Below are 14373 nucleotides of genomic sequence, written 5' to 3' on the forward strand. Positions count from 1 at the left end.
GGACACAGGTTCGAGCCCTGGTCCTGGAAGATCCCACATGCCACGGAGCCACTAAGCCCGTGCACCACAACTACTGAGCCTGTGCTCTATAGCCTGTGCGCCACAACTACTGAGCCCACGTCCTGCAACTACTGAAGCCCGCGCGCCTAGAGCCCGTGCTCCGCAAGAAGCCACCGCGATGAGAAGCCCGCGCACCGCAATGAACAGTAGCCCCCACTCGCCGCAACTAGTGAAAGCCCGTGCGCAGCGACGAAGACCCAACGCAGCCAAAAAAATAAATAAATTTATATATAAAAAAAAGAAAAAGACATGCCCAGTTTCATGAACATCTGGGAAACACAAATGAATGCAAGATATTTTTTTCGTCCATTAGATTGAAAAAGAAAGAAAACCACATCTGAATAAGCCACACTTTATTCGTATTTAATTACCCTAATACTCAGCACTGCACAAATCAGATCTCAGCAGAAACCAAGTCCAGACGTTGGCATTAACCACTCCTCAAGCACCAGGACTCAAACAGCTTCCGGAGGAGCCTTCCCGCCCTCCCCGCAGCAGCAGCCCCCGCCCGCCGGGCCTAGAGTCGGTGGAGGTGGGAGTGGGGGCGGCGGCGGGCGGGGCACCGCGGTCGTGCCCTCAGAGCCAGAGGCCGCCGGAGCCCGGGGCTCAGCCTGGCACCAACAGAGCGCACGCCTGCCGCCCAGTGGCCCGAGGGCAGGGGCAGAGCTGTCAACTACCAAAGCCCATGTCCTCGCTGGACGGGAGTTTGTAAACATCCAGACAGGGCAGCGCCGCACACCCGCGACGGGAAGGCGCCGGGCCGGCTCCCTGCCCCCCCGGACCCAGCCGCTGCGGCAAAGGGATGCGGCTTGCCCTCGGTTTTACTCTCTCCTCAGCTGCTCGCTTTCATCGCTGTGCCCCGGGAGGTGTCCTCTCACTTCCTCCCCCGCTCACGCCGGCCGGTCGTCCAGCCGCCCCGCCCCCCGCCCCGCCCCCTGCGGCCCGCACTTCACGCGGCTGCCGAGGCGCCGCGACCGGGACGGCCGCTCGCCGCGGGCTGCTTCTCTGGCGCCACCGCCGTGCTGGGCGCCGTGCTCCGTCACAGCTCCTGGGAGGCAGGGCCGTCGCTCCCGGAGCGCCTGAGGGATGCGCGTGCAGCTGCCACTAGGAGATGCGTCGGTGGTGGCGGGGGCGGAGGCTCCGTCCCAGCGCCGCCGCCGGGACCCGCCTCGTACAGTCTAGGGCCTACTCCATTTGCTTCAGCGCTCTGGAGAAGTTTTCCAGAGCAGTTTTGAAGGCTTGCAGCAAGAGCGTTCCGAGTTCATTGCTCGTTTCTTGAATGTCCGGGTCGAAGCTTCCGAAGAGGGGCGTGGAGACCCGGATGTCGTCGCGGCCGGCCCGCAGCAGCAGCGCGCGCAGGTCATCTGCGATCGCGCTGTATTTCTGCTGGTCGAATTTGGACATGGCCAGCTCGTCCTGTGGGTAGGCGCTGCCCTCGGGGTAGCAGTCCCTGGGCACCGGGAACTCCACGCTCTGCAGCCGGGGGAGCCCACAGAGCGCCACGAAAAGGCGCCGGAGCGCGCGGGCCGACATTGGGTTCCCCAGGAAGCGGAGCTCCTGCAGCCGGCGGCAGGGGCCCAGGGCCAGGCTCAGCGCGCCCACGTGCCGGTCCGCGAGGCCGCACTCCTCCAGGGTCAGGGCCCTCAGCGTCGGGGCGGCCTGGCCCAGCAGCCGGAAGAAGGTCGAGGGGAACAGGTCCACCAGGCAGTGCCCGCTGAGGTCCAGCACCTCCAGGTGGGCGGCGTGGGTGCAGTTCGCCAAGAAGGCCATGTCCGCGTGGTTCAGGGCGCAGTTGCCCAGGTCCAGCACTCTCAGCGGAGTCCGGAGGGGGCTGCGGGCAGGGCAGGAAACAGCGCGGTGAGAGCAGGCCCGGCAGGCGCTCTGGGGGCCACACACACCCTCCCTTGATTGCATTCAGCCCGAGAGCAGAAATGGGTTTTACCTTTTTAAGTAGTCGAACAAGTCAAAAGAAGAATATTTTGTGATACGTGAGAATTATATGAAATTCAGGTTTCAGTGCGGGTAAGTAACGCGTAATCAGAACAGCCACGACCTTCATTTACTTCCCGTTTGTGGCTGCCCTGGGGCAACGGCAGAGCTGGGTCAGTGTGAGACCATGCGTAGCCACTGGCTGCTGTAAAGACTTAACTTCACCCAAAGACAGGCCTGGCCTTTGTCCTCAGCAATTAAAGTGATCGATCTGTTTTGTCAGCAAGGCGTTGTGTGTTCCCAAGCTTGCTAAGGGGGCAGTGAGTTGCCTGTGGATTGGCAGGAAATGAAACACTGGCTTGGCTCTGCAAGAAGAGCCTGAGCCCACAGGATCAGGGCCGGGAGGGCCCTTGGAGCGCCCAGTCCACCCTCAGCACTGCCTGGGACCTCAGAGACCCTCCGTGCTCTCCTGTAGGTGTGTAGGGGGCGGCCACGCGGAAACGCACAGTCGGTGGCTCCCTGCCCAGAAGTTCTCAGAGTCGGGAACAGACCCATAGTGGCCCTCCGGGATCCTGGGCCTGGGTCTGGGGTCACCTGGCTGGGCACTGAGTGCCGGGGCCGGGGGGGTCCGCTCTATTCGCCTGCTGAGGCTGCCGCTCCCACCACCTCCTGCACCTGTACTCTGGGCGCTGAGGGTCGCGGGCCCACCCGCCGCCTCCACAGTCCACGCCGCAGCGGGCTCTGTGTCTCCTTGCCCGGCTCTGAGGAGGCTGTGGCTCAGGTCCTGAGCTATGGGGCGTGTTTCCACCTCCATCTCTCACGCCCACATCCATCCATGAGGGACCCTCTCCCCACCTGCACTGCTCGCAACCCCTTGGGGGGCTTCCTGTGTGGACAAGGGTCAGAGGACAGGCCTGACTGCGAACCGCGTCTGGGAGCTTGGATTTGGGGAGGGTCCCTCACTCAGCTGATAAGGGGTCCCTGGCCTGAGCTGTCTGCACAAGCAACGTGGTCCCTGCTGACACCTGCCTCCTCTGGGGTCTGGAATCTCGGCACATGCCAGGCTGAGGCGCCCACCCAACCAGCCCCCAGGAAAACCCCTGGCCTGGGTCTCTCATGACTCCCCCGTGGACGGCACCTCCCACGTGGCATTACAGTCCATGCTGGCTCCACTGCGACAGGACCCTGGACTCGTGCGCCGTCTCCCCGAACCCCTCCCCACAAGCCCTTTCCCTTGGCAGATTCTGCCCCGTCCGCCTGCTGTAATAAATCTTAGCAGTGAGTCCTCCCAGGGAGTCAGCAAACCTGGGTGGTCTCGGCGTGTCTGCTCTGTCTGCCACTCTCCCTGCCCCTCCAGCTGGGTCTGCTGTGTGGGCCAGTGAAGCCAGAGTGAGCTCTGTAATATGAAGCTGATCACCCACTGCCCTGCTCAGAGGCCTGGCTCTTCCATCCTTCTCCTCCGCTCCCTGCTCCCTTCTTCACCTGCCCAGGACCACAGCCCCCGTCCCCGCTGCCCCAGCCCCGCCCCATCCCTGCCTACGGCCCTGCCACACCCCCAGCTCCGGGCAGGCCCGCCCTGCCCCACCCCTGCCTACGGCCCTGCCACACCCCCAGCTCCTGCCCTTCACCTGCGGGGTTCCTGCCTAGCACATGCTCTCTGGGCCCTCCGCTGGCTCACTGTGCCTGGTCTCCGCTCAAAGGTCACCTTGGGACCTAGCCTTCCCTGACCACTCACCCATCTCCCTCCCACTTAGGCCTGACACACTCCACGCCTGGACCTTCTGGGGCCTTGGACAGGCTCTCAGCAACCAGCTGACTGAAGACCGAGCGTGTAGAACAGGTCAGAGTGTGACAGGCGATGTCAGGGCCGAGCTAACAAGATAGCCCTGCAGGCTTGTGACGTGTCGTCTGGCTTGTGGAACACGTTTCCCCAGAGCACAGGCACCTCTGGCTGAGGGCCCAGGCCAGCCAAACGCAGTACTGTCCTGAGGGTCCCAGGGAGCCGCCACATGGCAGAGTCGTATTTGTGTGTGGGCTCGAGGACCACCCCTTCCCCAATTGGGCGACTGGGTTCCAGGCGGGGAGGAGCAGGGATGGGGGATGGCGACGGGATCCCAGGTGCCCCCCAGGGGAGGAGAGGCAGTGTGGGCCCTGGCCAGCTGCGGCCAGCTACTTCTGGGTTTCCTTTGTATAGAAGAGAAATTCCTGTAAGCCACGGACTCCCTAAGCCAGAAAAGACATCCTTACACCCACTCAATGAGAAATGAGAAGAAATGAGAAATTTGATTCTCATCAAATTTCTCAAGAAATGAGAAGTTTGATTTTCCATAAATTTTCATGAGTATATTCACAGCTGGTGGCCGCCAAGGTGGCCCAACGGCCCTTGGGTATTGGGACCCTCGGTGGTGCCTCCCGTGGCCCAGTGACGGGCCCTCACCACGCAGCGTGCCGAAGCATCAGCACAGTGCTCTCCAGGGAAGGTCACGGGAGGCGGGCCTCCCTCCGGAGGGCCTCTGGCCCTCTGATCCGCAGCCTGTTGGGGGGCCCACGGGCCGGGCAGCCGAGGCCGCCTGCCGACAGCCATGAGAATGAGCGTGCAAGTGGGTGGCTCCGCTTTCCCGCCCCGACAAGCCTTCAGGGGAGACCACAGCTGCCCCCACCCGGCTCCTGTCTTGCCCTCGTAAGCCCCAGCACTGGGGTCATTTGTTACAATGACAGGTAATTAATACAAGGTAATGGCGTTACTTCTATGCTGTTTGCTTGCTGATGAGGACTCTTCTCTTTTTCTTGCGAACTGGAGGCGGTCTCCTTTGGGTCCTGGTGCTCCCGGGTTGCTCCCGGCACCAGCCCCAGCTGGGCCACCTCCCCCTCCGTCTGTCCCCTCCGGCTGCTCTGGGCTGGGCAAAAACTGAGGCGACGGGGGCTCGCGGCCTTGTGAGCGGCCAGGCCTGTTTACCGTCCCCTAGTGCGCCCTCAGCCCGGGCCCCGCGCCGCCCTGGCCTGGGCTGAGGGGCTGTGAGCAGATGCCCTCCTTCTGCTCACCCTAGACTCACCCGAGCAGTTTCTGGAGCTTCCCGGCCAGCGTGGAGAAGGCCACGCTCAACTCGGTGAGCTGCGTCATCCGGCTGAGCTCCCGGGCGATGGAGGTGAGCAGGGCGTCCTCGCCGTCAGGGGCGGGGGTGCTGGTAGGCGGCGCGTCGAAGGCCTTGGCGGGCAGGGTGAGCGACACCAGCCGGGGGAAGCCCAGCTGGGCCAGCAGCTGCTGCACGTGGCCGGCGTGCAGACGCACGTTGTGCACCACCTCCAGCCGGCGCAGCTCGCCCGGCCCCGCCAGACGCAGCACGTGCAGCAGCTGCCCGGGGCCCAGGCTGTCGGCCCGGAAGGAGAGGCAGCGCACGCGCAGTGGGGCAGGACCATCTGGCCCCAGGGCCCGCACCACCAAGTCGAAGTTACCCCCGGTGACGAAGATATCGGCGAGGACCTCTACGGGGCGCCGGGCCGCACGGGGCTCCGCCTGCAGCTCACAGCAGGTCCTGGCCAGCAGCTTGGTGCGGCCCCACCTGCCCAGCGCCCTCCCACAGGGACAGCCCTGCACCTGCACGTCTCGGATGCCCGTGAGGTCGGCCACCCGCAGACGCCGCCGGCCCCCGCCCCAGAGCGTGTGGTCTGCGAGGCCGCGCACGCAGGCCTCCAGGCAGGCCCTGCAGGCCCGGTCCCGCAGGTCCCCGGGGTGGTCTGCGCTGGGGCCCAGCAGAGCACCCAGCCGGAACTCCTCTAGCGGCCAGCGCTCCAGCAGAACGCGGATCACCTCCGCCTGCTCCAGCAAGTAGCTGGCTTTGAAGAGCAGCGGGTAGAGGTTGTGGGCCACCCCGTCCAGGCTCTGCCGGGCCGCCTGGGGGTGGGACGCCAAGGCCTCAGCAGAAATGAAGCGTAGTGACTGCATCATGCCCACCTGCAGCGGCTGGAGCCAGGACAGCGCTCTCCCCTGTGCTTCTCCCGAAGACGCGTCCCCTTCTCACCTATTTTTAGTTGCAGCTGCTGTGAGCAGCTTGCCTTGGACTGCGGTGAGCCAGCCCTCTGGTCATCTGACGGCTATTTTCGTCCTGGGTGCCTGTATGGCTTTGGCTGTGGAGGCGTCTGGTGGTGGCCGGCTTGTCCTGCTGGCGCTCAGCTGAGGAAAGCAGAGGTGCCTGAGTGCTTGGCTAGGGGGAGGGGGCTGGGCCCCTGGAATTACCGCCGTGTCCACTGCAGGGGTGGCCTGTCCGGGGGGTACCTCACCCCTCCATGGCGTGGGTCTGCCCCAACCCTGGGCCATCCCACAGGCCGGGAACTAACAAACCTTTTCTTGGACTCCCTTTGCCCCACGTCCAGAGTTAGGGACGCGGCAGTGGGCATGGGGTGGCATCTCTGATAACTGTTTCCTGACTTCAAGAGAAGCTAAATAAAGGCCCCATGAGGCGCCCGCACACTGCTTGGCACCCCCCTTCCTTTATCGTCACTGAGGACCGCGGCCGAGGCTTCCCCACCGTCCATGGGAGGGAGCTTGGCGCCCTCCAGCTGCAGGCCTCCCTGGGCTGAGCCCCAGGACCCACGCAGTGGGCGGGGCTGCAGATGACGTGCGGGGCCCCCAGGAGCTGGAAGCTCGCTCGCACGGCCTGGTGTCTGGTTCCTCGCTCTGGAGGGTGGCAGAGCATGTGCCCCAGACCACGCCGCTTTGGCTGAAGGAGTATTTTGAGCTAAGGGCGCTTGGCCCCCCCGCACCCCGTTTCTTCCTGAACAGAGATGGAATTCCGGGCAAGCCACCCTCCCTGAACCGGGAGGGGAGACATTCTCATCACCGGAGAGGGCGTCAGGATAGTTCACTGTCAAAGTTACTGTCCTGTGTGTTGTAGTTACTTTTCCACAATCAATCACCTCCTCGCTCAACTTAGTCCAGAAACACTTAGGCCACTGGGGTCTTCGTTTCCTTATGACGGCTCCCATGTCATCAAAAACCTATATTCAGTAAATCTGCGTGCTTTTCTCTCATGAGTCTGTTCTTTGTTACAGAGCCCCAGAAGAGAACCCAAGATGGACAGAGAAAAATTCTTCCTCCCTCCAGCTCCAGCTCTGACGGGTATTCGATCATCTCTGAATGACTTGACCTCCGCCCCACCCCCATATCACCATCATTGGAGGCAGGGCTGGAGCACTTAGCCTGACAGGCTACCCGGACAAGCGCTGCTCTGGGAGGGACCTCAGTGGGACAGAGAGAGAGACCGAGACAGTAAGATAGGGAAAGACAGAGAGACAGAGACCCACAAAGACAGAGATCAAGAGAGGGAGGAGGGGAGAGGCAGACAGAGGCACTAGGAGGGAGAAAGAGTCAGGGGCCAGGGGACATGCTGGGCTGTGTGTAGGGCTGTGGATATGGACGTGGGTGCAGGGGGTGCAGGTGCCGCTCATGGGGACCCACACGGGCCGGACCCCCCAGACCCCCCAACCCTACACTCAGGTGGGACCCTCCGTCAGACACAGTCCGGCTTGCCGTTCCCTCAGAGCCTCAGCAGTGCCTCCCCTAGGGAGGGGGCGGCATCGTGCTCCAGGGGCCCCAGCGTTGCCAGGCAGGCCAGGTGTGAGCGGAGATGGCGGGAACCCCCCCTGCCCTCACCCCCGATGGGAGGCAAGGACGTGCACCAGGCAGACCCCAGAGGGCGCTCTGCTGCCCACGCCCTGCCCCCTCAAAGTCGCAGGGGCTGCGCTCCCTAGGGGAGGCTTGTTGGTGACGTCCCTGACACAACAGAACCCCGTAGAAGAAGCACGACCATGTGGTAGAAAAAAATGTCCCATTTATTTATGTTCCTAAAGTTCGGAACAGTCAGCCCTGAAACAGGGTAACAAGGAAGAGAGTTTACAGCAGCCGGCAGATCACAAAGGCGAGGGCCGTGCCCCAGCCACCTGCTCCTGTTCTGGGTGGATGGTAGCTGATGTCGCCGCTGCCCCAGGATGGGGTCTGGGGGGGGCACCTGTGGCAGGAAGTGCGCTGAGTCCTGCATCTACCCAGGCTCTCCACCCTTGGGTGAGGGGGGGGCCCTCTCAGGGCCCCATCCACACGACAGGACCTCCCAGCACAGGCTGGATCAGAGCTTCCGGCCCAGCTGCTGTGCCCCCAACTCCACCTGGGGTCCACCTGGGACGCAGGGACCCTTGTCCCAGACTCACAGGTGGAGCCCAACTCGAGTGCCGCTGGCCACACACAGCTTGTTGAAAAGAAAACGAAACCGAGATTCCAGCTAAACTCAGGAAAGCTCCCCCTGTGTCCGGGACGCACCCCGTGGGGGCTGCACCTGGGGACTGCCGTCCATGGCCTGCATTGCCTGGAAGGCGGGGGAACATGCTCCCAGAGGGCCCCCTGCTCTGAGACACCCCACGTCCATTGTGGGACTCTGCTCGGGGGTCCACGTGATCCTACCCGGGCCTCTTGCAGCCTAGGAGTGTGGGAGCGTCCAGGGCATCACAGGGCGTCTTTGTAGGCAGGACAGCGGGGGGCCCATGACGTGATGCCCAGGCCCCGAGGGGTGTGCTGACTGGTGGCCCCGTGCCTGGCAGAGGACGTGGTCAGGAGCCTTGGCTTGAGTGTCTCCTTCCCAGACCTCGTGACCTGCCGTGCACACGTCAGGGTCGAGGTTCCTCTGCTCTGAGGGGGATTCTCCCTGAGGGGCCACATCTCATCCAGATGCGTCACAGCTGCCCAAAGAAGGACCTCTCTTACTCGGGTCCCCTCCTCCCCCAAGGTGCTCTCGGGCTCGGGACGTGCATCTTCTGAAGAAGCAGTTGGGGCCCAGCAAGGCCAGGGATAGGGCCCCAGAAACGAGTGCGTCCTCTAAGGCTGACACCCACAGGTCTGGGCGAGTGAGTGAGCAGTGTGCCGGCTGCAGCCTCAGCCAGCAGCCCTGGGCGTCCGAGTCCCAGGGGAAAGAGGTTCGGGCCCTGCAATGTGCCAGTTCAGTGTTCGCCGTTCTGACCCAGCACGTGAGTCTGACCTAGCACGTGAGTTCACCGTTCTGACACAGCACGTGTGCGTGTCTCCCCACGTGTCCCGCAAGCAGCCACGGTGTGAACGGGAGCACTTGGACAACTTCGCATGTGGTTTGTAGGAAACGGTCTACTTGACAGGCACAAGGAATCCACCTTTACCGGCAGACCTTCAATCAGATCTGGGCGCACGTTCGCAGCTGCAGGCCCTCAGTGCAGCCCAGCGCGGGAGCGGAGGGAGGGGCTGTGGGACAGGCGGGCCCCTGCCTGGGACGGTCTCCTGGCGCCCTTCACAGCCCCCCAAGACGCCCAGGCTCTGAGACCTCCGCGGAGGAAGTGGCCTCACAGATGAGGACCCTGCAGGGCCTCCTCCTAGAGACGGCGTGTGTCCCGCGGCTCCCACCCAGGGCGGTGCCGCGCACGGCGCGCGGGGTGTGTGGGGCGCGTGCGGGCTGTGGCGCACGCAGGGGACTCCCCCGCTGAGTCGGGCGTGGGGAGGGGTGACAGTGCCAGCTGCGCCGTCTGGCGAGCAGGGCGGGAGCCTCCTCTCGGGGGGGAGTCGGGGGGATGGGGGAGCAGCCAGGCCTGGCCCGCCGCCCCCTCCCGGCGTGCCGTTAACATCCGTGGTGCATCCGCGCTCTGGAAGCATCGGGACAAGGTGGAGACACGGTCGGGCAGCCTGGGTGGTGGCAGTGTGCCCAGCGCCTCAGGGATCACGGTGGAGCGTGTGGCCTTCCAGTCAAACCACCGTCCAGACGCCCGAGACGTGAGGGGTTTTGTCCTGGCAAAGGGATCAGGTCACTGTGAGTGACCCCGGGTGTGAGCACCAAGGACTGGTCCCTGGACTCTGGCTCAGCACACACTTAAAATCGGACCTCCCCTTCTGGTGCTGCCCAGGAGGGGGCCGGAGGCATCGCCCCAGAACCTGGGACGTGCCTGCAGAGAGGAGAGCTTTACGACCCCGTGTGGGTGAAGGCACTGAACCGGCAGGCCCGGCTGGTGACGAGCGGCTTCCTGTGGGATTGGTCCCCTCAGTCTCTCCTTTTCAGGGGATGATGTCTCTGTGTGTGCGTCCAGGGTTTCTGGGGTCTCCTGTGCTCCCTACTTGTGGGGTTAGGTGTCATGGCTCTCCTGACACCCCTGAAGGTAGAAACACACGTCTGCATCAATGCAGGGAAATACTGCGTCTTGCCCAGGACGCGATCCCGTCAGAAGGCGGGACTGGGGGCCGAGCAAGCGTCCCAGGGAGGGCAGAGCCCCTGAGCCTGGTCCATCTGGGGCTGGGTTCAGAAACCTCCTTGGCCAACCAGTAGCCCTCCTTCACCCAGGACTGCAGGGGCTCTAACAAGGCCCGCCTGGAGTCGGGGCTCGGACGAGCCTGGAACCAGCACATGCCGGATGGCACAGGTGCAGCCTCCGCACGGCAGGCAGAGTCCGGCTGATGCTTCAGGAGGCCTGCAAACCTCTCTAAGTGACTCAGAATCGCTGGAGACGGAGCCAGGCCTCTGGATCACAGGCAGCCCGCTGGGTGCCGGAGTGTGCGTGTGGGGTTGATTCACACACAGGATGGCCCACAAGGGGGGCTCTGTGTGGTCACCGGTGGCCCAGCATCTCTTGGGCGGCTACTGACCCCGCCACCCAGCACCTGGGCCTCTCTCGTGGGGGCCTAGAGGAGGGGTACTCACGGCCGTGATGAACTGGTCCCCGTCAGGCTGCTGCCGTGAGCCCTCCCGAGACACCCTGACAGTCCTCGTCAGACGACAGCTCCGCGAGCGGCAGGGACGGCCTGCGAGGCTGGGGCCGCTGTCCCCTGACGGGCGGTGGGAAGATTCGGAATTCCCGGTCTCTGCAGAGAGAAGTCCAGTGAGGACCGTCCTCCGGCCTGGCCGGCTGCCCCTCAGGCCTACTGTGCCCGGCACTCTGGCCCTGAGGCTTGCACAACGAGAATGATTTACAAGGTACAGATTTATAACCAGATGACCCGTGATGCCGGGCTAAAGCAGGAGGACGGCACTGCCGGAGGTCAGACACCACTTACGCTCATGAACAAGAGGTCTGTGACTTCGCTTTTCTGAAATCAGGAGGCCCAGTGCAGCCGGAAGGGGAAGACCGGGAGGGAGGTCGACCCCTCCCCCAGCAGGAAGCCTCACCCTGGGCGTTAAGAGTGAGCCCAAGCAGGGGACAACACAAAACGTGGCAAGAAGGGCCACGTGGCTTTGACAGAAAGCGGGACAGGACGGGACGGGAGGCGCGCTCCCAGGGGCCTGTCCTGTGCCAACCCAGACAGAGTCGCGGCCGCAGAGCCCAGGCCCGTGGGGTCACTCCCCAGGGTGGGGCCCCTGCCAGGGTGCAGCCACAACCTCGAGTGTGGCTGGCGGGTGGCTTCTGCGGGCCGTGCTGGGGATGGCAGACCTGAGCCCTCCGACACCCTTCCGCCTGGTCTTCCTGCCGGAAGAAGTCCCGCCTCCAGATCCTGGTCTGACCAGAGGCTGCCGCAGCCCAGATGGGGGCCACCCGCGGTCCTGGAGCCTGAGGGGCGTGTCCAGGAGAGCGCGGCCGCTCTGGGCGGGCGACGGTGCGTGCTCCCCGTGGCCGCTGCCTGTTCTGAGCAGCTCCCGCCCAGCGCTTCGCGCAGAGGCGCCTCTGCGGTGGTCGGGACGCCCTCAGGGGTGACTTCACGGTGGCAGTGGTGCATTTTGGGCTTCGGAGGGCACTTGGTTTGCTTTGTCTGGTTTCTCTTTTTGCTTGTTTTAAACTTGTTCCCTGTTCCCTTGTCTTGAGTGGAAATGGAATTTTTTTTTTTTAAGTAAATGAAAATTTCTAATCTGGAAACCTTTGACAGCGTACGAAATCGGGGAAACGATGAGCACGTACGCCGGCCCCAGGCACTCATGCACTCTCACGCACACACGCACTCACGCACTCTCGCACTCATGCACTCACTCACGCAGGGAAGGTCGGCCCCGCCTCCTGCTTCAGCTCACCCTGCTCCGTGCAGGTGTGCACGCCGCACGGACAGGGGTAGCGGGCGGGACTTGTGGGCGCGGGCAGGGGGCAGCGGCCCCCGGGCAGAGGAGGACCGGCTGCTGGAGGAGGACGTGCTGCTGTCTGAGAGGGTGGAGTGCGGTCTCTTGAGGGGGGCGGTGTGGTCACAGGAGGGCACAGCTGTGGACGCTCGGGTCCGTGCCTCTGGACGGGGACAGAAAACGAGGCTTTTGGCCTCTGCTGTAGAGGTGCAGCCTAGATTCAAGAACAAGATGGCCAGCCAGAAAACTACTAGGTTCCTTCCGCCGCGGTCACATCGGGCCTCATGGGGCCGCCACCCGTCCAGCCCGACATGTTGGTCCGTGGGGCCCGGCGCACTGCGGCGCCTGCGTCTGAGCTGGCGGGGCCGAGCGGGAGCTGGGGCTGTGGCCGCTAACCTGTTCCCTTCCCGGTGTAACTGACGGCCCGGTCGCTTATGGCCGCGTTGCTGGGCTTGACGTCCATGGATGGCTTGCTGCCTATCCCAGTGGACACCATCTCCTGTGTCCTGAGTTCTAAGATAGGAGCGTGTGGGGGAGTTTTCTAAGCAGCTCCCTGGGTTTAATTCCACCCTGAGTGTCTCTGGGGGACTGGACAGGCTGAGGTGCCCGTTCCGGCCTCTCTCAGGGAGCCCAAGGGGGTGAACCAGGAAAAAGGAAGACGTGGGACCATAGAAACTGGGTGTCCAACCGGGAGGGGCAGGTCTCCATCTGCGGATGAAGGGACATCCACTTGAAGTGGGACAGAGGCCTCCAGGCAGGGCATGGCTCCGGGAAAGACAAACTGACAGGTATCCGCCACGCTTGAAACTGAGAGGGGATCCAAGCACAGGGTGAGGGCCTGAGCACGAATGAATGCTCGGTAAACCAAGCAAAGAGAGAGGATGGCGATTACAGCGGGGGTGCCCAGAGGGAGGGGACACCAGGCCTTGGGGACGTGCTGCTCCTACCGGGCGCCCCGAGCAAGGCTGCTGCGTGCGTGTGTGCACACGTGTGTACATGTGTCTCTGGGTGTCTGCATGTGTCTCTGTGAACATGTGTGTCTGTGTGTGTCTGTGCATGTCTGTGTGCCTGTGTCTGTGTGCATGGGGGGGTCCACACTTAGAAGGACGTGGCAATGAGGAGGCCATGGGGCATCTCTGGTGACAGGTCAGGGCCCTGGCCAGGGTGGTAGCCTCCGAGTGCCAAGTGGTCGTGTTTGGATGTCAGGGCGTTAGCATATTAGGGTTTCTCAGGCCCAGCGGGGTGGTCAGAGCCGCCAGAAGGAGGGCCAGCTTGGAGGGGTTGCGATGAAGATGGCATGTGTGGCAGCCAGCCTGGATGAACTACCACTCTGAAGTAGACAGAGGTGTCCCAGTGATGAACTCAGGGGAGAGGAGGGACTGGGGGCAGACATGAAGGAGGAGGGAACGAGGTGGGGGGTCTTACCTGTGGGGAGACCACAGGCTGGCCATCGGCGCAGTGTCCAGGAGGCCGGGGCCTTGACCACAGGGAGAGCAGGAAGCTGACGCCACGGGTCTGAGGGCGTCTGGGAGCTGGGGCTGAGACCTCTCTCGGAGCGTGGGGGCCGGGGTCTTGCTTGTTGTTTTAAGGAGAAGTAAGTGTTCGGTGCTGATGGGCGGTGCTAAGGAGCCCCTCGGACCGACCACGAGCCCTGCGCCCAGCCCGAGCCCAGCCCGAGCTGGCCCTGCACGCCGAGTGCCCTCCAGCCGCTCTGCCCACCTCAGCTCCGCAGAGCCTGCCGCCACAGGACCTTCCCTATCACGTCCGTCCAGGAGGTCTTGACCTCCGCGGAGCTCGCCTGGCGAATGTAGGTGTCCTGGGATTTCTGCCGCCTGCGGAACCAGATCTCAAACCTCAAGCCACTGTCCCCGACGTTCTCCGTCATCCTGATCTGTGCCATCTGCAGCCACGAGCACCGCGAGGGACCTCAGATCCTGCCCTTTGGACAACTGACCGCTCTGGCTGACGCTTGACCCCAGTGCCTCCGTGCCGGAGGTCCCCTCACCCAGACACCGAGTGGTGTGGACGAGGCTGGGCCGGGAGCCCGTCGCCCCTGCCCCCCCGTTCCCCCTCGCCCCCACCCCCGCCATCCACACTGGCTCCCTTGTGAGGGCTCAGTGCCCCCCCCCCAGAAGGGCTCCCTGGCGCGTCATCACAGGACCCCTCCGATGAGCTCGCTGGCAGGGAAGGGGTTGTGGTGGGGCCTCTCCCGGGAGACTTCGCCCCCAGGGCCTGTCTGGGGGGAGGGGTGAGGCCCTGAGACCACCCAGGGGAAGGCCGCCTCTGTGCTCTGCCCACCTTCACCCAAACCTGAAATGGAGTCACCGACGAGGAGACATTTGTT

General features: G+C 63.7%; 1 protein-coding gene across 1 annotated transcript; it reads right to left on the reverse strand.

Annotated features, from left to right (window-relative positions):
• Positions 1-396: 396 nt before the first annotated feature.
• On the reverse strand, positions 397-13595 carry LRRC14B (leucine rich repeat containing 14B). The gene is made up of 6 exons (XM_049707089.1): positions 13455-13595; positions 12426-12542; positions 11988-12192; positions 10689-10849; positions 5043-6160; positions 397-1891 (listed from the first exon to the last, which is right to left on the reverse strand). Exons 5-6 carry the CDS (start codon positions 5933-5935, stop codon positions 1246-1248), a joined length of 1539 nt encoding a protein of 512 aa, XP_049563046.1. The 5' UTR covers positions 5936-6160; positions 10689-10849; positions 11988-12192; positions 12426-12542; positions 13455-13595; the 3' UTR covers positions 397-1245.
• Positions 13596-14373: the final 778 nt, after the last annotated feature.

Source organism: Orcinus orca, chromosome 3 (genome assembly GCF_937001465.1).
Source record: "Orcinus orca chromosome 3, mOrcOrc1.1, whole genome shotgun sequence".
Taxonomy (NCBI): Eukaryota; Metazoa; Chordata; class Mammalia; order Artiodactyla; family Delphinidae; genus Orcinus; species Orcinus orca.